Source organism: Tympanuchus pallidicinctus, unplaced genomic scaffold, assembly GCF_026119805.1.
Source record: "Tympanuchus pallidicinctus isolate F22 unplaced genomic scaffold, pur_lepc_1.0 scaffold3, whole genome shotgun sequence".
NCBI lineage: Eukaryota > Metazoa > Chordata > Aves > Galliformes > Phasianidae > Tympanuchus > Tympanuchus pallidicinctus.
This window is the reverse complement of record NW_026294747.1, coordinates 28,091,418-28,116,032: the sequence shown is the minus strand read 5'-3', so window position 1 is coordinate 28,116,032 and position 24,615 is coordinate 28,091,418. Positions and strand designations below refer to the sequence as shown.

The window sequence follows — 24,615 nt, the reverse complement described above, 5'->3', positions numbered from 1 at the left end:
AATAAATTAGCTTTAGTGAGGGAATTATATAAACTTTGTTCATTAATTTGCATGACTATATAAACTACAGGTTTTCATTTATGAAGACTATCTGTCAGTCAACAGGGATTGTTCATTTATGGCAGCTCAGATTTGTTGCTAGTTGAATACAGTTCAGGGACAGTTAGTAACGTGATCAGTTTATTGCATAGCAAAGAATTGCTCCACTGACTTGGACCAAAAGGATTTAAGTGTCTCTAAAGCCAGGAAAAAATGGTCAATTACCTGTCGGAAAAATGTTTAAAATGTATACAGGGAATAACTTCTGAAACTGAATGCAACCCAAGGATTTATAACTTCATAAGTTCATAAACTCCCACCATTTTGTAGGTGAAGAGGGAGGAGAGCAGTTCCATTCAAGATGACTTCAGGAGCTCGCTCTGTACATGATTAAAACTGTAGTTAAACCCTTGCAAGCAACGTGAAAGTCAGGAGATCCAGGTTTTCTCTAAGATGCTACTCACTTCCCCAATAATGTGTTTTTCATGAGGAAGAATCTTGCTTCTATGAGAAGCTGCTGTTTCTGACTCCCAGATGATCCTGAGCCATCTTCTTGCCTAGAACTGTGCACAACTTTTCTTCCACTTGTAGAGCATTAGATACAAACTTAAATGTCACCTTTTATGGAAAGTAATACTTAGAATAAAGGTCTTGGCTAAATCTAAATCATAGGAATTATGCAGCGTAATTTGGGAGATGATAATGCACGTAGCTGAAGAAGTGGTTTCTGGTACTAAGCAGAAGAGCCCTAATGTATTATCTTAGACAGTGAGAGTGTGAATTCTGATGAAATCTTGACATCTGTTTTTTACAACAACAACAAAAAAAAAAACAAATAAAAAAACACTTGGTAGGAGTACATAGATTCCCTTTCCAATGCCAGGAAATGCTAGACTTAGGTCAGAAGTTTTTGTGAGCATTTGTCTGAAATGAAACACTGTTTTACTGATTTCTGAACAAATACTGTTAAAACCAGACAAAGTGACATCTCTACTCATGACTGTGCCAATGACGCAGTCAGACATGCTGAAGACCAGATCACCGTGAAAACACACAAAGACCACAGCATGAACACCAGAGAAAAGCTTAGCCCTGCTACAGTATATATTATCCTGTGTAACATGCTAAAAAGGTAATAAAAACCAATAGAAGAATGTATTTCAGGTTTGGTTTTTTTTATAGCTTTCTATGGTTCCCCAAGTTGTTATCTTTTTGTACCATCAGTTAGCTAACATGACATAAGAATATCATCACCTAAAATTCATTCTGAGTTTAGTCTGTAACTATGAATAAAAGGAATCAGTTGCATCAGCAAAAACAAGGAACAAACAAAAAAAAACGCTGGGTAGCTCCAATTATATTTGGAGAAAGTTCTGCTGGTTTTGTGAACTAGTTTAATGTAATCGATAAAATGAATGTGGATGGCTGACAAGGAACAGCTTGATATCTTTAGGAACCTTCCATCCCTTTCCTCAACTTGTTTTGCAGGTAGGATTACAAAGCAATTCCCATCTATTTCTGTAGCAGATGCGATTATCTTAGCAAAACAAAACAAGAAAATGCTGTTGAAGCCTTTACCTGGGGTCGGTGTGGCGCTGCAAGTGCTGCTTGACGTACCAAAGGAAGTGATGCTGGGGCAGGAACAGAGGAGCACATAAAGCCAGGAGCTGCCAGCACTGCAACACAAAGCTTGGTCATAATTGTTGCTCTGTACTTCCTGTCTATTGCCTTTCACAGAATACTGTAAGCAAAATGTTGGATGGTGAGTAGTGCTTTCGGGAGTGACCATTTTTAGACATGCAGTTCATGTATCAAAATTCTCTTTCCTCCAGCACACCTTTTGCATTTTATTAATATTATCAATAGCATTAATATTTACAGATTTGGATTAACAAAGAAGAGTTCACCTGAATGACTGAGTGGTTCTGGGGCTGTCTGCAATTCGTCTGTTTAACAAGCTGACAGAAGATTTCATTCTGCAGCTCAGTATGTGTCAAGCAGACCTGCAGTGCTGTCTGGGCGAGTGACACGTGGTAATCAATAGAGGATGCTTCCACAGGGACATTGATGAACAGCTGGCAGGACTGTAAAGTGTGGAAGTTAATCAGTGCTGTTAATACAGTGACTCTTTGGTACTTTCCAGCCCAGATTCCCCAAACATGTTATAGACAATTCTTCTAAATAAACCTGAAAGGAAACATATAATATTAGATATTTTTATCCCTACCTCTCTTACATCCCTTACAGATGTGGCAACTGGAAAATTCACGTAGCCTTCTCCAATCAGAGAAGCTCACAGTTCAGCAGAAGGATCAGGAAATTGTGCTTCCCACCTTTCGTGTCCACACTTTACTTTGCTATGATTATTTACTCTTAGTGCTGATCTTACACTTTTGAAGTGCAAGCTAGAAGTGCAGGCTCTGAGCACCGTGATCTAGCTGTAGGTGTCCCTGTTCATTGCAGGGCTGTTGGACTAGACAATCTTTAAAAGTCCCAACTCAAACAATTCTATAATTCTGTGAATCAGATCTCCTTCATGGCTTCACCACTGATGTTACTGCCACAGCTGAGTTTGCCAGAACAATGTTTTCTTCAGTCCAGCTGACAGAGAGGAAAGAGGAAGGTATGGCTAAGTTTGAAGTACAAAGCCTGCGTGGAACATTGCTCCTAGCTTCAGATTCTCTACAAGGAAAAGTTAAACTTCTAAAAAATGAATGACACCTGATGTAATTGAATGACCCAGTAGGCCTGTCTAAAGCAACCAACTATGATGGTAAATGTTAACTAACAACATGACCAATGCTGTGTCCCAGCAACTGAGCAAAATGGCTGAAAAATATTATGTCCCTTTACCTTGAAAAGTTTCAGAGCTTCAGTCTGCAGAGCCTCAGAAGGCAGAGTGGTGAGGGACATGTGCAGCCCATCTTTACTGTAGCACAACATAGGGTGTTTCCACAGTGGAGAATCTGAAGTACCAGATAGGCAAAAACATGCATTGTCAGAACCAGAAGATAGGTAACAGTCCTCATATTGAAAAGGAGCCTTGTTGAGGAAGCAAAACATACTGGGAAGCAGCACTGTGCTATGCTATATTTATCTTTGAGGCAACTTGGCTGATCATGGCAATGCCTCCTGTGAGAGAGAGTCCACCATCAGTGTTAGGCATCAGCAGAAAGAAGCACTTCCATCCATGACACAGAGCTCCTTGTCAGTTAGTTTCTGGTGAGAAAGTGCTCAGTTATCTATTCAAACAGGAGATACAAACTGCCAGGACACTTATGTGCTATGAGAATCTTTATTAATGCAAGTTACAATTCTACAGTAAGCAAGATAGGTGTAGGAATATGTGAGTGTGCAAGATAGAGTATAAAGAACAAACATACTTGTTAATATGCATGCAACCTACTCTAGGGAACCTGCTTTAGCAATGGGGTTGGACTTGATCGTCCACGGAGTCCCTTCCAACCCCTGCAATTCTGTGATTTGAGAACGTGGTGCACAAGTGTACGTGAATGAGCAAGTGCCAGAGACGAGGAGGAAAAGATGAGCATGGAGGTAGATGTTAGGGTTTATACATGTGGACAAAAAAACAGATCTGAAGGCAAGTGTGTGTGTGCGTGTATTTAGAGTAGAAAAGAGAGAATGTGTTTGTACTGTCAAGATTCCCATGAAAGGGATACCAGGACCAACAAATATAGAAGCAAAAAAAAAAACAACAAAGCCCCAGTTATTTGAATTTGAGTAAATATTACAGAAGTTTCATATGCTTTGATAAAAGACGTAACGCTGTTACAGACTTGCTATGTCATTACAATGCCTATACTCTCCCAAGATGTTATTGTGCTAGTAGGAGGGAAATGCACTGTATCATATGCTATTCTACTGAGAATCTCCTTTCTTCATCTCTGACTGAATTAAAATTGAGGATTTAAATTACTTTTCTGTATGTTTTGCTACTGTACAAAAAGAGTTTGCTGTTTCTACTTACTAGGGTCTCCCTCTGCATCCAACAGTTTTCCAATGAGTTGCTCGTATGATGTGCCCACTGTGGCATTCCTGCTACCAGCTGCTACTGTCAGATGGTACAGCCAGGTATCCTAGGCATGAGGATGAAAACAATATGGAACAACTTCAGTCTTGTTTTCTACACATAGCTTTATTCCCCATACATTGTTTGATGACAAAAACTCTCTTGCTCTCCAAAAAAAAACCATCATTCATACCTTCTCCTGTTTTGTGCGAATGAGTAAGTATGTGGGACTCTGGTCTTGTGGGTGAATGACCAAAGTGCAGTGGGATGAGAGAAGTCCTCCACCGGTGGTTTCATAATCTTCATCAGAGTCACAGGAACGGTCTACTTCTTCCACTTTGGACTCACGCATAGGTAGATGCCCTAAGGGACACTAGAAAGATGAAGCAAGCTAGGTAACTCCAGCTAATGATCTGCTATGGATAAGGAACATTGGGAAAGAAGCTCTATCTCAAATTGTTAGCAGTTCTGTAATATGTGAGTAATTAATTATAATTCAGTCCTTAACAATAAAGTTAAATCATCTCACACTTGTACAGAAGCTTCTCCATGAACTAAAGTATTTTCAAACTCTGGTATTACTTCTACTATATTTCTTTTGGGGGGCATTTACAGGTCAGAATGAGCATATGAAAATAAAAAGATGATTTTCCTTTAAGCTACTGCTTTCCTCTCATTAGCTCTTTTTGTACCATTAGTTTTGCAGTGTAGGATGTGAGTTCTGATGGTCAGCTGCCCAATATCTTGAGCCATTGGGTTCTAATTGTGGTCAGACTTTTTGGATACTACTGGAAAATAAATACTTTTAAATTACATAAATTGGTAGATTCAGACAGACAGAGGATATCTATTGTGTTAACTCTAGAAGTTGATCTCAAGTATGAATCACAGTGTTCCTCGATAAGCTAAAACTTGGGTTTAGACATTGTTTAGAAAAATAATGGAGCACTGGGCCAAGTTTTCTAGAAACAGAAGAACATTACGCTGATTAAATGACTTTCCTCATTCCATCTTGTTGTCACTACTTCATTACAATATGCAAAATTTATCAGCTACTGTACAACATAGCTTGCACTAAAGTTTTCACTAGACCTAATGTAGCAATTGAGAAACAAGACCCATGGTGATCTCAGAAGCAGCAGTCACTTGCCTTTCAAGACTTTTGTAATTTTACATGATGTGGGTTTTTCCTTTAGCTACTTCTGGAAATCATGTAGAAGAGACTATTAGAAGGGGAGAAGTACAAGCAAGGAAGAGTTAGAAATGTGAGAGCCAGAAGCAATAAAAGGAAAGAAAATTTCGTAAGTGGGAATGGAGGGCTCAAGAAGAGTTACCTTATCCTCATGATTTCGGTAGTAGTAAAAAGTTTTTCCAATCAGTGCACACCAGACCAGCTTAGAATGACCATGCTTGACCTATATGGAGGAGAAAGAAATGCACAATGTTTTTAACATCAGCAATGCTGTTGCCACAGTTTTATAGAAGTTCCATTTTCAATGAATTATTGCTTATAGTACAGTATAGTATGTACAGTATAGTATGTACAATATAGTATATGGCAATATACTATATTGCTTATAGTATAGTATAGTATGTTAATATAAGCTCCTCCCAAAGCACACAGGGCACCATTTCCAAAAGCAAGTAGGTAGATCCCAGTTAAGTGTCTGGGACATAGGTGTTTGTGGAAATGTCATAGAGGAGAATAATTTCCAGAAACTGTACTTTGTACCAATGCGGTTGCAGTCTGTTACCGTGGAAGCAAATCTTCTGCTAAAACTATACAAGACGTGTCCTTAAAACTCTCCTACATCACCAATTTCAGATCAGTTAAATGAGAAGCTTTACACTTTCTTGGTATTTGTTTATTAAACTATGAAATGTTGTGATTTATGTTGAAGGAAAGCCTACATAAACTATGTCTGTTACTACTTTATTATCCGACAAAGTCAGTATCTCTTCATAGCCTTGTTTGTCCCATTCCTTATCATTAATGTAAACCTTCATCTCTGACAATCCTAAGTTTACTGCCAATTTTCTTTGTTTCACGTTCTTCTAGGAAATATTAAAATGCTAACTTCTTGCTGACATTTACTGTACAAACCAAGAAGCTGGTACTCTGTCGATACTGAACCAAGCTGAATAAAGTCAAAAGTAGTATTTTACCTTAGTGAGCCAACCTTTCACAGTGGGTTTAGTATCACTGTGAGGAACTCCAACAGGACTGGTCACTTGCACTCTAAGAATACTCTGTAGGACATGAATCCATTCCTCCAGGATGTTGGGAGAGTCTGCTGTCAGGAAGTAGGTTCTTTTCTCTGTCATGAGCTGGAAGGAGAAGGAATGAGGAAGTGTAAATCTGTACACCTTCATTCTTGTCATTATCTGATGAATTTCATTATCCCATTAGATTTTTTCCTGGTAGTTGAGGAGGGATATTTTTGCGTAAGAAAAAAAGTGCTAAAACTCCAAGCCTGAATGAAATATATGAAACTCAGATAGATAGCAAATTCCTGTGGGCGCTCTTGCTGTTACTCTTAGATACTGCAGCTTTACCTGTCTCTCATCCTGTTTTGTTTTCAGTGCTGATTACAGAATTAGTTGGAAGGGACTCTTAAAGGTCGTCTAGTCCAACTCCTCTGCAATGAATAGAGACTCGTACAGCTGGATCAGGTTGTACTTCTCCCTCTCTGCCCTTACTATGTGGCATTTCTGAGATAGCAGCTACTTTCTTAGGTCAGTGAGTACCCGGACACAACGACCCCACTGATGTTGACAAGTATTCATTTTAAAAGTTGCTGCAGAAATATTTTTTGTTGCTTTAACTTTGTATTAAATAGTTTGGCAATCCAAGAAGAAAGACGCCATGAATTTAAGAGTATTAAGCCTTAGCAACTTCAATTTTGTAAACGCGGAAGGTAGTTTCCAGGCCAGGCAGTGTGGCTTTCAGTCCAAGTATGACAGAAATTTTAATGTCTCCATTATAGTGAACTCCTTTAAAAATAAGGGCTTAAAAACCCAGTGAAGAACTGACTTGTAATGTTTGGAAACTGAATTCTAGTAGAAATCCAAAGCTTTAGGTATTTCTTCAGATTCTCCATACATAACCTTAGCATAGTTTGGGTAGGAAAGAACCATTAAAGAACATCTGATCCAGCTTCTGCCATGGGCAGAGACATCTGTCACTACATTACACACGTAAAGTCAGTGAGAGGAGTCTTGCAGAGGAGATCCTATGTACTCTCTGGCTTTAGTTGTTGTAAGAATTGCTTTTCTCTGTAGTTTACAAGTTCTCAAGTTGCAAAAAGGAAAGTGCTATAGTCTAAAATCAAATAAGGGAGAATTTCTTTCAACATCAAAAAAGCTGCATTTGGGTTACAATTTCTCCATTATTATTAAAACTTGTCTTGTGCCAGGAAACAGGAGCCAAAGTTAGCTCTTATCAGTTGAGATGTACAGTACCATTCTGCCTGAAATAAGTGCTCACTCACCCAGACATCAAGTGTATTGTTACCTGCAGGATGAAAAAGGAGTGCTTACCTGGAATGTTTGGGACCCTTCACCTCTGACAATTTGGCATGAGGAATTTAGCTCCATCTGCCCTTGTGGTTTGCGGATAACATCACTCTGGGGAAAGAAAAGCAAATAACATTTTAAGTAGGAAGAAATTATATGTATAATTTATATGTATAATCTCAAAGTAGTTAAATACAGCATTAAATAAATCCTTGCGCAGGTTGAAATCTGAAAAGGACAGAGGTTGAAGATTGCCAGGTAAAATAAGACAACAATGTGATCCCTTTACAGTACTGAAATAAGTCTCCTTAGCAGTGACAGACAATACAGCAAGGGTAAAAGCAACAAGTAGCATCTTAGGAAGCTCATATTGGACATTAGGAAAAAAGAATCAACAGCAATAAAACTTTCTTACTAGGAAGGCAAGACAACTCAAAATAGGTGCCCAGATTTAACGACTTTCCACCTTTGGAACTTTTTAAGACTCAGCTAAAGAAAGCCATGGCTGATCTGGTCTATAGCTGGTGATAGTTCGCTCTCAGTGCGCATCTTCCAGAATTCCCTTGCAAACAACAGTCTGGATTCTTTGCATGTATTAAGTTATGTATGTATGTTCTATATGTACAATTTACTTGTAAATCATGATAGATAAACATAGTAGCAGAAATAAAGATGCATTGTGCGCTAAGGTGTATTTTTGTATTGTCAGGATATGATGAAGAAAAAAAGTTGGAAATATATTTTATCAGTGTTTCTGACTGTCTGGGAACTGTTTGAGCACAGCCTGAACCAGTGATTGGGCATCTGGTGAAGAGAGTGGTGAGCCCTGGGAGCACAGCTGAAAGCAATTCACCTCTGTGACCACAAGAGGTGAACCCAGGGTCCACCCCTCCATAACCTCATTTAAGGACTGGTAGTCAAGGGGAATACATTTCTGAGAAAATTTCCTTCTGGGAGCTTTTCACTGTGTTCTTGCCCTTGGGACAGGGTAAGCTATTTTTATTTATTTATTTATTTATTTTTTTAGTAGCTTCTTATTCCTATCTTACGTGTAGCTTTGTTCAAGAGGAGAAAAAAAAATAAGGAAGGTGAATATTCCTAAACTAAGGTAACTTCACTTAGGATGCTTCCAAGTTATTAAAATATTTGGAAGAGTTTGAATGCACGTGCTCTCTTGATATTGTTTCATTAATCATTGTAAGGGAAAACATTCCATATGAAAACCTTTTTTAAATTGTATCCTACTTTCCTAATGCTTCCTTATCAGTTTGGAAGGCTCTGTGAAATTAGACAGCTTGGCTTTCCCTTCAGTGATAGGGTTTGGTTTTTTTTTGTTTTTTTTTTTTTTTTTCTTCTCCCTCTCTTCAAAGCACCCTATATTGGCTTGGCAAGTACTGTGCTCTCCTGGTATTTTCCTTTATTGTCATCTTAAACCTTACCAAACAGTATGCCTTCTTTAGTAATCTATATGGAGTCAACTAGAGGCATCAAACACCTGCATCTGTGAACAGCCCTCCATCTCCCAGAAGCTACATCTCCAAGAAGATTTCCTGCCTGAGCAAACAATCCATGGTTGAACGTGTGGGTGAAACACATAACTCTCTGACAGGGTGCTTGGTGATAAGCTTAGCCACAGCTGCACATTGTGCCAGTGCTGTCTGGAAGCAATTTAGCAGCCAGCCTTCCTTCTATGCTTCCTCACACAGGTAAATATCTCTGTGACTCACCGGAGATTTATAGTACATGATTTGTCTGTTTCTTAGTACAAACCATCGTCTCTTCCACATCTTCACCTGGCTGCCCATTTTCAGCAAGTAACCTGATTTCTCCATGGGTTCCTGGAGGTAAGAGAGCAAAGTAGGATTAGCATGAACCTTTCAAAATGCAAAGAAAAGCATGAAATTGAGCTGAGACATTTACTGTATCTTCTTCACATTCCTCTTTACTCTGCCAGATGGAATTAGCAGCCATTCAATGACAGTGATCTTCACTTAGTTCGAAAAAAAGCCCTACACCACGTGTCCAACTGTTTGATTTGCCTGAGCCACATATAAAATATATAATTTATATATATATACATAATAAACTACTTCTAATTTTTAATTAAAACATTAAAAGAAGGCAACAAAAATGTAAAACTAGTGGGGTATTTGATTTAGTTTTGTGAAACTAATGCACAGATCAGCTGTTTGTTTTGGGGTTTTTTTCCACATTGAAGACATTTATTTAACTCTTTTAAATGGCCAGTCAAGTTCACTAGAACTGCTAAAGCTGTGAGCCATTTTAATCACAGAACAGTAGAGGCTGGGAGGGTCTTCAAGACATCATTGAATCCAGCCCCCTGCTAACTCAGATCCCTCGAATAGGTTGCATAGATAGGTATCAAGATGGATCTTGAATATTTCCATAGAAGGAGGCTCCACAACTTCTCTAAGTAACCTGTTCTGGTGCTCCATCACTCATACCATTAATAAGTTCTTCTATGTGTTTGCATGGAACTTCCTGTATTTTAGGCCATTTCTATTTGTCTTATCACTACGCACTACTGAGAAGAGCCTGGCCACATCCAACTCCCAACTCCCTTTAGATATTTATAAATATCTAATCATCACAGCATGATGTTTAAGTGAAGAAGTCACTATCCTTTCTTCTTCCTTTGAATTTCCAAACTTGCTTAGTCATAATGGTATAAGGCTGTCACTTAAGGAAAATATGTCTTCAAAAATACAATATAGATCATCAGGAAGGAATACAGTCCTCAGTGCTTATACTTTTCTCTTACAGTGCAAATTCCACCATCAGTGGAATATGATGATGTCCGTTGTAGCTTGTGCTCTGGCTCTGAGTAATCACCATCCAAGGAATAGGCATCAGGAGGGACAGCATAGTCACTTTCAGAGCTCACTGAGGACATAGAAACACCTGTTGAAAACAAAGGAAAAAATTATAGCTAGATAGAAGCAGGCACAGGTGTAGCATGTATTTGATACTGCATACTTTTAAAAAATTCTTGAGTTCAACATTGAAGTTTCTTTGCTCAATAACATGTTATATCAGAAGATGGAAATTCAAAGCACACTAACCAAACTTCGGAGACTATTCTTTATGTAGGGAAAAAAAGATTTCTGTGAATGTTTCACCATTGGTGGGCATTGCTTACTCATCACAACAGATGTTAAGACCACACGTAATGAGGTTATACTTTATTGACTGCAAATTGTAAAGAATTTTCTACTCTAGGATCCAGTTTAATCTCTCCAGAAAACTGCCCTAGCCAGGACACAAATTACTTGGTGCCTCTCAAAGGTAAGAAACTTTTCAATTAATTATCAGTAAATGGCAGATTTAAAAAACAAAGCAAAACAACCAAACAAAAAAAAATTTTAACATGTCAATATAAGCTTGCTTACAAGGAGAAGTCATAAAAGGGAGGGGTCTAGAGGGCAAGACTTATGAGGAGCAGCTGAGGGAACTGAGATTGTTTAGCCTGGAGAAGGCTCAGAGGAAACCTTGTCGCACTCTACAACTATTTAAAGGGAGGTTGTAGCAAGATAGTGGTTGGCCTTTTCTAGCAGGTAACAGTGACCAGATGAGAAGGGATGGCCTCAGGTTGTGCCAGGGGAGGTTCAGGTTGGATACAAGGAAAAGTTTCTCAAAAACAGTGGTTAGGCACTGGAATGGGCTGCCCAGGAAGATGGTTGAGTCACTGTTCTGGTAGGTGTTCAATAAGCACTTAGGTATTGTACTAGGGGACATGGTTTAGTAGGGAAATGTTGATGGTATGTGGATAGTTGGACTAGGTGGTCTTGGAGGTCTCTTCCAACTTTGGTGATTCTGTGAAAAGCTATCAATGCTCCACTGTATGATGAATTTGAGGAATAATCCTTATCATCATCTTAGTTTAGCAACTGTCTGGATAGAAAGCTGCTAGCAGCAAAATCCATCTAAGAGGACAGGTTTCTGTTGAGTATCTGTTCATGTCTTCATGCATGCTGTGAGAACTTGCATTTGCCTGTGTGCCACTGATGTTGTTCAGGACAATTTGTAGGGAGAACACATGTGCTGCTCAGTAGCAAAACTCCCACTTTACCTCTTTTTGTTGCACGAGGGCTGCCTGGCACACTAGTTTTCCTGTTTTCGGATCCAGCAGCAGAATTCCTGAAGCTGGCATGGGAGCCACAATCATCATCGGAGCCTGAAGACTCATCTAAGAAAGGCACGTTGCTGATCTGTGTGGCTTTCTGGAAAACAGGCCTATATGGTCAGCATGTAAGGGAGGAGTTTCTCCAAGACAATCCCTGTTCACATTGCTTTGACTAATACTGTTCCAGGACTCCTCATTTTTCACCCTTTCACTTTCTAGGCTACAACCACTATCGCTGATAGGTTTCTACAATCTCATGGTGCAGGTTGCAACTTCCTGTACCAAAACTTGCTGCAGCATTCTCTATTTCCTTATAAATTTATCATTTCCTGTTCCTTCTACATTCTTTTGATCTCCACTCCTTAGCATTCTTTGATTTTCTTTTCTTCTCTGCGCAGCTTCAATCCATTCTGTCTCAAACTAGTGGTAGCCCTGGCCCATGCTTTTCGTAAGAGGGAAAACTGAAATAACTCCTTACCCCCTTCAATGTAGTGTAGACTGGAACTGTGATGTTTTTGTAGATGAGACAGGTAAATGGCCCAGAAGCTGAATATGAGAAATTTGAAACTGGAAAATTCAGAGAGAGAGAGAGGGGGGGGAAAAAAAAGAGAGAGAAAAAATACAATCTGGTGAAATGAAACAGATTTTAATGAAGAGGTACATATGTTTTGAAACACAATGGAGGACTGCCATCCTGGACTGTTTGGCCTCGGAAAGCCTAGAGGTTGCATTACTTGTTACATACTGCTATCAGAGACAGCTGCAATGTTCCTTTCATTTAGCCTGTAAGACATCTTTCCCCCCCCCCTCTCCCCCCATGCTCTCCATGATGTGATGGCAGTTGAGCAGACCAATTCTGAAAAGGTTAAAGCCAAAAGGGGCAACTTGTTCTCTGCTTCACTGGGAACTTTTTCATAGCTACCTTCCCTGGCTCACCAACAGGGAAAAGTAACAGTGAAATCACATGGCCAAAAGCATTTCACTGGCACACAGGGCCAGAACAGTTTCAGTAAAACAGAGATAACAGAATCCTGTGGAGATGTTACTGAATACATGGGCTTAAAAAATTCAGCAACAGTCACTGCCCTTTCTTTCGCTGTTATGGTTATCTGACAAATCAAATTTACTTTGAAAACAGGCAAGTAAATGAAGAAGTATAAATAGCCTATGCTGTCACTGTAATTGCTCTCTAAGAATGGATCTTGTCTAGAACTTACAGCAGCTGGGAGTGTCATTCACAGTGGCCACTTCAGACATCCTCATGCCAGACTTGGCCACGGCATAGATTCGGCTCTCCTGGAACAATACAATACCATGAACAGCAATGGTCAGACAAAAACACCAGTCCTGCAAAAAAGAAGTGCTCTTGGATCACATATCCCTTTTGGTCAGGAAGGAATGGCTCTCCAAGAAAAATTGTTCCATTCCACCAGATGTTGGATAAATGACTGTTAGTGGAAATGTGCATACATGTAATTCCCTGAACCACAACAGACTTGGTGGACAAGAGTGCTAGAGATGACAATTGCAAAATGGAGCACATACATAAAATTGTAAATAAGTAACTAAGTCTCAGCTTAGAATAGTTTTTTTTTCCTCTTCTTTTGTAAACAATGCATTGAAATAATCAAGAACAGCTCTAAAACAGGATAATTTATTGAAGCACCACCTGCAGAGGATTTCCCTTCTCTGATAAGGGAATGAGGGAAACACTTAAAATGATCTTTATGAGCTTGTGACTTAGCTACATCAGCATACAGAGTTTCATTTCTAAAGAAAGAAAAACTTTCATTTCTAAAGATCTCCAAGCTCTTCACAAATTATTTTCAATGGAGGAAACTTAAACCTGTAACTAAAAGCAGTGTTCCAATTAAGACAGTGTAAATTTGATAGAATCAAAGCTGGAAATCTGGATCCTCCTGCTGCTCCTTATAATGTACAGTCACTATCAAGTGTCAGGCAACACACGTGCATATACCTTACAGTACCTGATGACTGAGAAGTCAAGCATGCCAAAAACAAAAGTAACCGGCTTAGTATTATTTCTATATTTATGCAGTGTTATTCAGCCTCTAGTGAAATGCGTGCACTTTTTTCCCTACATACTTCCTATTCGGGATACAAAATCACAGAGAGTGGCTGAGACTGCAAGAACCTCTGGGTTCATCAGGCTCAACTCCTGTTCCAGCAGGAACATCCAGAATGCAGTTCTCAAACCCAAGTCTAGGTGGCTTCTGAACATCTCCAAGGAGGAGACCCCACAACCTCTGGGCAGCCTGTGCCAGTGCTCCATCACCTGCACAGAAAAGAGCTGCTTCTCAGTGTTCAGACAATCTTTGAATCTTCTGTGTTCCAGTTTGTGCCCACTGCCTCGTGTCCTATCACAAAAGAGCACCAAAGAGCTTGGATCCACCTTATTTGCGCTCTCTTTTCAGGTATTTATGCACACTGGAAAATCCTCCAAGCCTTCTCCCTCAGCCTTTTCTCATAGGAGGGACGTTCCTGTCCCTTAAGCATTTTATTAGTTCTTTACTGGACTTGCTTCAACAGCACAGTACTCCAGGTAGGTATCATCTGCCTCAGCCTGCTGTCAGTGCTTTTCCTAATGCATCCTAGGATACTACTGACCTTCTTGGCCACAAGGGCACGCTGCTGGCTCACGGCAGTCTGGTGTCCTGGTCCATATCTGCAGAGCTGCTTTCCAGGTCAGCCCCAGCTTTTTTATTCCTTCCTGGGAGCAGGATTCTACACTTGCATTTGTTGAATTTCAAGAGGTTCCTCTCAGCCTAGCTGTTTAGTCTGTCAAGATCCTTCTGAATGGCAGCACAGCACCCTGTGGCACCACCCACTCCACTCAGTCTCAGCAGTAAACTAGCCGAGGAGAAGCTTTATCACTTCAACCAAGTCACTTAATGATCAGTCTGCTATTTAATAATGATACTAAAATACACTTCCCTGACTCTGTTCTGAAGAGAAAATAATGGATTTTCTCATTAACTTTTCTTCGACTATGTTGTCAAGTTTCGTTCCCAACATGGTTCCATATGGACTGAATACAGGGAAGTTCTTTCAGAAAAACAGCTGCCATTATACTGGGATTTAAACTGATATCATAAAGGACACATCCAAAGATCAAAAATTAAGATTTCATAGTAAAAATATTATAAAACATGAGAAATAACACTGCGCCTTCAATTTGCACCTTCAATAAGCCACTTGTTTGCCAACACCTTTAAAAAAGCAAATTGAAAAGAATGGAATTATCTCCTAGGATATTGTATTGTTTTTTACCAAGTGTATCAGTTGGATTGACAGATTAGGAAGAGGACAGCCATTTGAACTAAATACTAAGAACATGACAACAGAACTAAGGATTAAGTTTTGATGACTCATAAGGATGAAACACAATGCAACACTTCTTGACTTTCATTTTTTTTCCTGTCTGTGTCTTGAGAATTATTTTTCTTTGACTGTTTTTTTCTTATAAAGGAAAAAGAATAAGAAAACTATCAATGGAAGTAACATGCCCCATGATTGAAACTATCAGAATAAGTGGTTCAGAAATGAAATCTATATCACCAGGAAACAGTTGTCTGATATCAAAAGCTGCTCTAGTTAGCCACTGGGCACTTCTCAAAGATGAACAACACCTCTTGGACTGTTGTCCCTGCATTTCTTACCCAGGAAGGAAATCTGTGCAGAGGTGGTGTGGGAGGTTTACCTCCTGGTTCAAGGACACCAGCCTTAGAACGCACAACTTCTCTCTGTTCTGTAGGTAAGTGGTTAATCTCACACATTCCAGCTTCTTCCCTCACCAAGTCACCTTCTGTCTCCATCTTCTCCAGCAGTGCGTCATCGTCAATGTCTGTCTCCTCCACTGGCCTGTGACAGACTGGGGAATCTTTTATGGGCTGGAAGGTGCTAGCCTCGAAGCTCATTACACGAGAGGAAGAACTAGTACCTGACTGTGGTTGACTGTAATGTCTTTTGGCTAGTTGGATACTGTCTCTTGGTGTACTGGGAGTTCGTATTTTTGGAAAGGTCATACTTGTGCTAAGTCCATGTTCTCTCTCTGGACGGGTGGAACATGCTGTAATGGCAGATGCTGACACAACTAGGGGTGGCTCAGCAGTTTGAAGATGGCCCTCAAAGATGCTCATTATTTCTCCTGAGAAAGAAGAATCCAAACAGTGGGAGTGGAACCTGGCATTCAAATCATCAGGGAAGCTGGCTCTGTCCAAAGTCACTTGTTTCAAGGTGCTCACAGTGCTATGGTTACTTGCTAAAGATGATGGGAAAGTCAAAGCCCCTAGGAGTTTTGTAGGCTCGACTGGAGGGTCCAGTGATGTGGGATCAGAGCACCCTAGCCTGTGTTTTGAGCTTATGGCTGAGAACGTGTCTTTCTCTGTGGAGAGATTCCAGCTTGTTGGGTCAGTCAAGAGCTTCAGTGTGTTCTGGGAAAGCAGAGATTTATCCTCTTCTTCCTCAGTAAAGTTATCACTGGCCAGGACTATGTTTGTTGTTGAAAGGACACGTTTGGTCAATCCTGTCTGACACACCTCTCTGAAAACAGGTGCAAGGAGCCCAGATTTCTGGTCAATCTTCTCAGGATAAGAGACCTGTGGTGCTCTGGGCTTCAGAGAATTACAGCTCCAAAGAGATTCCAAAGGAGGAATGCTGGTCATATCTATGATGAAGCAGAATACATGGTTAGGGCATTCAAATTCTTTACCGTCAAAAATGTTTCTTGCTAATGTAATTTCTTCCAGTTGTATTTCAGCAGCAGCCAAATCAAGACAGGCTAGAGGAGAGGCTCTGACCTAATCAGAACTATAGCCATCTCTCTTCCACAGGGACAGTTACAAGAGAAGTGTTAAATATTTAGAATGGTACAGAAAAGATGAATAGGAAATGATTAAATGATTAATCACAGTTTCTTACAGAAATGGAACTGAGAGACACCTAATGAAATTAGAAGGCAGTGTGTTTGAAATTCACAAAAGAAAGGATTTTTGTTTGTTTGCTTGCTTTTTATTGTTGTTTATTTTTTCTCCCTGGTCAACCAGAAGACAAGATACTGACCTAGACAAGCTTTCAGTTTAACCCAATAGAGTAGTTGTTTATTTCCTACTTTTATCCATATTCATGTCTCTTCTGTTAGAATTGCTCAGGTTGGAAAAGACCTTCAAGATCATGAAGTCCAACCACAACCTAACCATACCACCCTAACTAATAACCCTCTGCATAATCATGTCCCTGAGCACCACATCCAAACAATTTTTAAACACATCCAGTAATGGTGACTCAACTACCTCCCTGGGGTGTCTACTCCAGTCTTAACAGCCCTTTCAAAAAATAAGTTTTTCCTGATATCGAACCTAAACTTACCCTGGCACAACTTGAATCCATTTCCCCTCATCCTATCACCTGTCACAGTGAGAAGAGACCAACCCCGCTCTTAAGACAGGCATAAGAAGGAAATGCACCTGTCTACACAATGTTCTGTCAAAAACCACCTAGGTGGTCCAGAATACTGGTTAATGTGGATCTTTCATCTTCAATCCTTCCATTCATTTCTACTGAATGAGAACTTTAGAGGATGGGAAAGTGTGGATACAACTTTGAGTAGCAGAGGATATTATTTATCCAAGAAACCTACGCTAAAGCCCTGCAAATTTTCTGTGGCTCTTGCTCACCATAGCAAGCTCCTGTGGTATTCCACCGGATACTATAAACTCAGACCTTTATTTTCTAGCACTAAGCTTAAGAAAGAACACCACAAACAACCATGTTGTAGGTTCAGTCTTTCTTCTGTACTGTTAGAACAGGGACAACAAACCTCAAGGAGCAGCCATGCCTGAAGAGGAGATGAGGGGAGGCTTCATGGCGGCTTACAGCTTTCTCATGATGGGAGTGGAAGGGCAGGTGCTGATTTCTTCTCTCTGGTGACAGCAACAGGACCCAAGAGAACAGCATGGAGCTGTGTTAGGGGAGGCTCAGGTGGGGACAAGGTTCTTCACCAAAGTGTGTTCAGGCACTGGAACATGCTCCCCAGTGCAATGATCTAAAGCCTGCCAGAGTTCAAGCAGCATTTGGACAGCACTCTCAGACAGAGGGTTTGGGTGGTCCTACGAGGAATCACGAGAGGGACCCAGTGATCCTTGTGGGTCTCTTCAACTCGAGACGAATTCTGGTATTCTGTATTCTGCACTGCATCTGTGCCAACACTCCTGCAAGGCTGAAAGAAGATTGGGAAGAAAAACTCCCCAGATCTCCCTGGACCAGGCTCATCCGTGTTTTGGTGGTGGTTTTTTTGGTTTTTTTTTTTTTGGTTGGTTGGTTGATTGGTTTGGTTTCTGTTAATCTAGAAGTCTAGAGCTTTGACAATTTAATCTTTGGTTGTGATAAAACCCTATTTCATTTTTTTCATGTCTAATCTTCTCAACTACTCTTTTCTAGACCACTAGAAATTTCTGGAAGTCTAGCTAAGTTACATACATAATTTCCTGCAAGACGGGATGTGGTCACTTAATCACTTAGTGATTTTCACTAACCTTAGCATTTATATTCTGCCTTATTGAAAAGCAGCAAACCACAACATGCTGTATAATTTGCGTAAAGCTGTGCAGAGTCACATTCACCACATATTACTAAAAGCGCTGCCTGACCAAACTCCACAGGAATTATTTAAACTCCAGAGAGATTTAAGAGGAAGTAGAAATACACTGAAGACACAAAGTAACAAAGGGAAACACAAACAGCAGAATAAATCACAGTTAATTGTGGAGAGGCCAAAGCCCACTTTCAGAAATACAGCTGAGAAAAAGACAATCAGAGCTGCTCTGACCTTGGCAACTGATCCCAAGAAACTGGATGCTAACAAAGCTATTCCTAACACACAGGCCTGACATGCATTTTTGTTAGACTGAAAAAAGGCCATTCATTTTAAGTAAAATTGATAATTTTGCAGCTTGCTAGATGTGACAGTAGTTGAAGCAGAAAAGCTCTTAGTATTAGCATGGCAAGCAAAAAGATTTGTCCCTCTGCAGGGGCCTCTGAATTTAGCCTGGCATGGCGAGACCAGTGGGGAATAGAGCAGAACTATTTACTGCCCAGAGCACTGGGCTACAGGGAACACTTAATACCAGATTATTAACGCAGCTTACCAGCCATTCACTTTTTGTAAACAGCTAGAGCCAGAGGGAATGAGAAAAACCCAGCCAATAAAGCATTTAGCTAGAAACATGGTGGGATTTAGAAGGAATCTTGCCCTATTATTTGTGGAGTAACAGGAATGCCAGAAAAAGATTTCTGCAGGAAAGAAGTACCCCCTGCCTGCATGCGCCATGAAGTTCTGAAAATCAGCTCATCTTAGGTGATCAAACCAAGCACAGTGAAAAAGGGAAAGAAAAAAGTGAGAAAATGGTAAATATTTTCCTCTTTAAAATGTGTTGCAACAAAATATGCTGATTTCAAATTCTGGAGACCAAAGATCTCCATCTATCCTCCCTTCAGGAATCACAAAAGTGCAAGCAATATAAACTGCTTATTTCACCCCAACCTGATAGCAAAAAAGAACCGAGCTTAGAAAGGCAGATAGGACAGCTGCTGCCTTGGCCCATTCAGTATTCAGTTACTCAATTCAAATGTCAGCAGAGGAGGCTGGCCTCTGAAGATGAGGATGCTTCACATGAGAAAATGAAGTGAAATACCTCAGAGGTTTCTATTCTGCACCACTGATGTTTTCCTACAGAGTGCTTTTAATTCAGGATCTCAGTGGTTTACTTCATTGGCAAAATGGGGAGTCTACATTCAATCCTTCACAGAAAACCAATGAAGAATATTTTAAGACAGCTAAACAATGTTATTCCCATTTTAAAAACAGACCCTTTGAAAAACAGAACAACTATACTTCTTGCTCAGTGATGTGTTTGTTTCTGACAAAGTGAAGAATGTAACTCAGGAAGGCTGACTTCTACTCTTGAGATGGTTAATAGGCTACAACACCAGGTGAATGTAATTACCTTGCAACGTGTCCTGAAGGGCTTCAATTTGCTCAGTCAGTCTCTGATTACAGTTTTTCAGGTGGTAATTTTCTAGCTCAAGCTATGAAACAACAATAACAAAAACTGAAAATTAATGCATAATGTGTATGTGCTTGTGTTCCTATACACAGAACAAGTCTTCAACTTCACTTACATTCAAGTATCTGAACAGGAAAATGGAAAAAATTAGGTGAATTCTACCAGTCACCTCCTCCTCAGCAGCACTACTTACACTTACCTGCACTTTCTTAAATCACCTGTCTATTCTATTTGTACCCCTCAGATAGATCTTTTAGTTTTGTTTTCTGCTGTTGTTTATCACTTATTCCCATTTCAGAAATAACTGTTATGAAAGAGACAATCAACAGCACTTTTCCTCTATGTGTAAACATAGATCCCCATCTGCTGTAGAAGACCAAGGAAAAAAAAACGTTATACATTTGCAGTTTTGCCTTATGTCTGTAAAGGAATCGTTAGATCATGGCCTTAACTGGTAATTGAGCACCTGGTGATGGAGTATGGCTGGCCCAGGAAGCGCAGGTGCAAATAATTTATGTGTGCTTCCCACATGACCAGAAGGGCTTTCCTGGGTTCCTTTAAGGGCTAGCCTGTAAAGGGAGAACATCTCCTAGATGAAGGCTGTTTCCTTAAAAAGGATGTTTCATAGCCAGAGAGTTTTATCACTGCCTGGGTGAGTCATTTATTTATTTATTTATTTTTGTGTTTATGTCTATTGATATTTCTAATGATGCTTTGCCTGGTATTGTAGAGAATTTGTCAGAGGCAGTTTCATTGCTTCATAGAGCAAACAATGTCTTTGCTTGAAGCATATCAGTGTGCAATCTTGAGCACAATAGTGCACCCAACGAGGCTTTATTTTTTTGATTATTTTTGAATTAAGGTTGAAACCGTACTTGTGTTGCTTTCTAGAGTACTTCATTTGCAATGTAGATATTAAGTCCTTCAGTCACCTATCATTTACACACGTATGGTGTGCACCTAGGATCATCACACGGCATGATCTTATTGCTAATAAAGACACAAGGTGAATTAATAGTTCTGGATTCTCAGCAGTTCACTCTAAGTCAACCACTTTGTTTCCCTTAGGTTGTATCAGTCAGTAGTGTAGGTGCCCCTTAAGTTACCTCATATAGGAGAATTAAAAAAGCAGCAAAGTTCTCAAGCACACAACTGCAGAGGTAATCTAATGAGTTTACGGAATCATATCTCAGCATAACTAGTGTCCACAAAGACTACTACTTTCAGCTCCAACAAGGTGTTTGTTTTTTTTGTTTTTTTTTTTTTTGTTGTTGTTGTTGTTGTTTTTTTAAATTTTTTTTTTTTTTTAATGTATTTCTGGTGTAAGTTCTGAAATGGCTTTCCATTAGAATGAAAAAGAAAGGCTGGGTAGAATCAACTAAGGCATATTTAAACCTGAGCAATGACCCATTGTTACCTTTTCATTGCTCTGAAGAGTATTGAATTGCACCTAAATGAAGGTGTATGTCCGCAGGATGGTTAAATATGAGAGCATAGGTATGAAAGAATGTTAGGTAGGACAACAGGGATGTAGTGTGTCATTGAATGGCAAACTACGAAAGAACAAATGATAATGATTGTGTTACAGCTGCTTTGTCAGGAAGAAACACAGAAACTGCAACCTCAGAGAAGAAGGGAGGTAGAGGAAAACTGTGGAAAAGCCATTTGTGTTTAGTTGGTGTAATAACATTCTACAGAGCCTGTTTGGGCACTAGTAACTTAGCAGTCATTCATAGTTTGTCTAAATCAGTAAAGTAACCCTGAGGGGTGACTCTATTCCTGTAGTTGAATGTGTGCACTGGGGAGAAAAAAGGCTGAAAGACTCTGGCAGACTGACTGTCTTCAGACTATTGTTCCTATAGAAGAGCATACAGGCAATGCAGCCACTGCATTTACCCATAGCCTTGAAACTTGGTAGCAGGCTGCAGACTCACCTCTTTCAGCTTAAATGTTACCCACTCTTTAATCTTGGCAGCTTTCTCTTGAATGATTTTGGCTTCCTCAGTCCTCAGCTGTTTCTGTGTAAAAAAGAATTCTATGCATTAGGATGTTACAACTGACAGTTTTCTCAGTGGTTTACTGCATGAGTTGTTCACTGACAATCCTATTATAAACGTAAAACTTTAAAACTCTGTTTGGACATTGCTGTCTAGCTAACCATTGAAAATCAAGTTCTTTAAGTCACCTTATGTAGTCCCTGGAGTCAAATTCACAAGATTATTTTAAGAGCCTGTTGTGGAATAGCAAGCCTAGCTTAGGTAATGATTGCCCCTCTCCCATGGTTTTAAGTAGTCTCCAAGTTTTCCTGTTTTAGGTGGTTTTGCTGTGTTGAGCATCTGTAGTGTCCTTCCTCTCACCACCCCACCCTGCAAAATACACCTGCTGGCTGTGGTTAATGAAGAATTAAGCAGTGCCAGTACGTGATTCATAAAACAGTGTAATTCTTGCAAGCAAAAGCAATTCATTTGCTGCAAGTACTTGTGTACAGTACAGATTAAAGACATGAGATGGAAACTAACACACAAACAAATTGTTAGTAACGTGCAGTATTAGTAATTTTCTTTGAGAATGTAGAGAAAATGAGTGAACAGATCTAAAAGCTTAAGAATCTGATCTTGAAACAGTGAGATCTGCCAGGATGTTTTTTGTTGGTAGAAGTAGTTGTATGTTTACATATTGATGAAAGCAGTTTTTATTCTACAAAGCAGTGCTATGGAAATACAGTTGACTTGTACAATGAACGTTTTTCTCCCGAGTAGCTGATTGAGCAGCATTGCTACGTTATTTCTGCAGGTGTGTTTTCTCAGCTGCATTTTTCTCCTTTTCTGAGAATTTCTTCGGCAAGGCACTAGATAGGCACTATTGTCACCTGAAGCCTTCTGTTTATCTCCTCTATGGGTTCATCAGGAGCACTGTCGTAGAAAGGCCTCCTATCTACATTGTGGTTTAAATGACTACAAGGAGAAACTAGTACTAGAGGCATGGTAGGGAGGGGGAATATAATCTATGTGATATATTCAGCCTTTAATTTCTTTCCTTAAAGGGACAAAAAGTAATAGTTACTGGTAGCAGTTGGTGTTGTCAGCTTTTCTTTTATTTGCTGATGTGTACAAATATCACTAATTGTGAAAACAGAAGTGAATGTATTTTTTTTTTTCTGTTTTCTGAAGAACATAAGTTCAGTTACTGGAACTACTGTATTTATGTGGAGTTCATTAAGTTGCCACATCTTAGCATCACTCTCAATCACTGCATGTTTTTAGTCACCGTAGCTGCACATTTAAATGCTTTTATTCAAATGAGCTTCCTGACCTTAAAACAGACCCTGGCAACACTATGGGCAGCAATAAAATTTGTAGTAGAGCACAATGAAATAAAAGTAATCTAATCACGTGCTTCAAGAGGAGGATTTATTTAGTTTTTTTTCTCTCTGAACATAGCTGTGTGTGTTCCTAATTATCAGGTGCCAGTCTTTGCTAGAGTCATAATATTATACGTGACTGTTGATCTGAAATGATCAAATAAATATAGTGGATTTAACTATAGTCCTCTGAATAAACATCATATAGTTATGCTTTTGAATCCCTAATAATTCAGGAAGCAAGTGACAAGTGATTCAGAATATTGCTATACTACACAGTGAAGTACAAAACCATTATTTCAGTTAGGGTCCTAAACCAGACTAGCAACATTACGACAGCATTGTGACAGAGCTTACTAAGCCCAGTCTCCAAGCAGAACCAATTTGCTCAGGCACAGCACCCACAAATGTAGTTATTGTGCCTAAATATCCAGGAGCAGTTAGGGATTCATTATGTCCCATGCTATTGTGTGGTGCAGACATGACCTCAGTGTCCTTTTATTAATACTGTGAACTCTACAGCTTTCCCCAACCTGGTGAAAGCAAATAGAATGGCAACATTACAGCACTAAATGAACTTCCAGAACTCCCACTATCTCATTCCACTTTGAAATTAAACCAGTGACCCAGAGAGAGTGCTACTTGTCTGAAATTGTCCTCTTTTTGCTGGAATAAAAAGATTTCTGCTAAAAGAAATGCTTTTCCAACTTCTGTTTATTTATTTTAATTTAATCACACCTTGTATTTATGGGTAAATCAAAATTTCTTTCATCTTTGATTGCAATGACTGCTTCTAGACTTTAATCGCTCTTATAGCTCCTTCTCAATGTCTTGTTTTTCTTCCAGAAGAAAAACTTCATCTACGTTGTTTCTGAGTAAGATGGACCAGGGAAGTGACCTGAAACCAGAGACCTGGTGCCTGACCTCCACGCACTATACTTGATCTCAGTAAGTACCAACAGCTTACCAATCTACTTTGATTTTGAATTATTTATCAATTAGTTAAATTGAAAGTGCAATTCAAACAACAAAATTTTCCAAGTAAATTTCTGATAAGGAGTTTCCATTAAAAAGAAAGTGATTTACATAGTAATATAAGATTATCTCATTCCTCATATTCTAAAACAGACTACAGGGCCAAGGCCTTTACAAGAGCTGAAATTTCTGCTGTCAGTTTAGCTCCTGTCATCCACCAAATAAGAATGGAAAAGGCTAAGAGGTTGTCTTTTATACTGAAGGCATCTGGCAAGATAAGAACTGTGTCAAAGAATCCCTGAAGACTAGGAAAAGCCCCTTCCCAAGATGCAGCCCACACTGAGTCAGAGATGAGCCCTGCAATGAATCTGTAGAGCAATCTATATGCTAGGAAGCCAGACAAATACCTAGATTTGAGCATTACAATTTAGGGTCTCACCACTGATTCAACAGTACTGTAAGCCCT

At 39.6% G+C, this 24,615-nt stretch overlaps 1 protein-coding gene across 5 annotated transcripts in view; it reads right to left on the bottom strand.

The window, feature by feature from the left end:
- The window catches only part of PLEKHH1 (pleckstrin homology, MyTH4 and FERM domain containing H1), a 53,885-nt gene that overhangs the window by 12,791 nt on the left and 16,479 nt on the right, over positions 1-24,615 (bottom strand). For 4 of the 5 annotated variants that reach the window (XM_052693601.1, XM_052693600.1, XM_052693599.1 and 1 more), the window contains 16 exons: positions 21,748-21,831; positions 19,754-19,835; positions 15,410-16,416; positions 12,947-13,025; positions 12,208-12,296; positions 11,676-11,826; positions 10,368-10,507; positions 9,313-9,423; positions 7,610-7,696; positions 6,236-6,397; positions 5,404-5,484; positions 4,263-4,442; positions 4,028-4,136; positions 2,893-3,005; positions 1,947-2,123; positions 1,618-1,715 (listed from right to left, as the gene is read on the bottom strand). In XM_052693601.1, coding sequence (XP_052549561.1) covers positions 1,618-1,715; positions 1,947-2,123; positions 2,893-3,005; positions 4,028-4,136; positions 4,263-4,442; positions 5,404-5,484; positions 6,236-6,397; positions 7,610-7,696; positions 9,313-9,423; positions 10,368-10,507; positions 11,676-11,826; positions 12,208-12,296; positions 12,947-13,025; positions 15,410-16,416; positions 19,754-19,835; positions 21,748-21,831 — 2,750 coding nt within the window. The remainder of the gene's footprint in view (positions 1-1,617; positions 1,716-1,946; positions 2,124-2,892; positions 3,006-4,027; positions 4,137-4,262; positions 4,443-5,403; positions 5,485-6,235; positions 6,398-7,609; positions 7,697-9,312; positions 9,424-10,367; positions 10,508-11,675; positions 11,827-12,207; positions 12,297-12,946; positions 13,026-15,409; positions 16,417-19,753; positions 19,836-21,747; positions 21,832-24,615) is intronic. The other variant, XM_052693604.1, reaches the window with a different exon arrangement.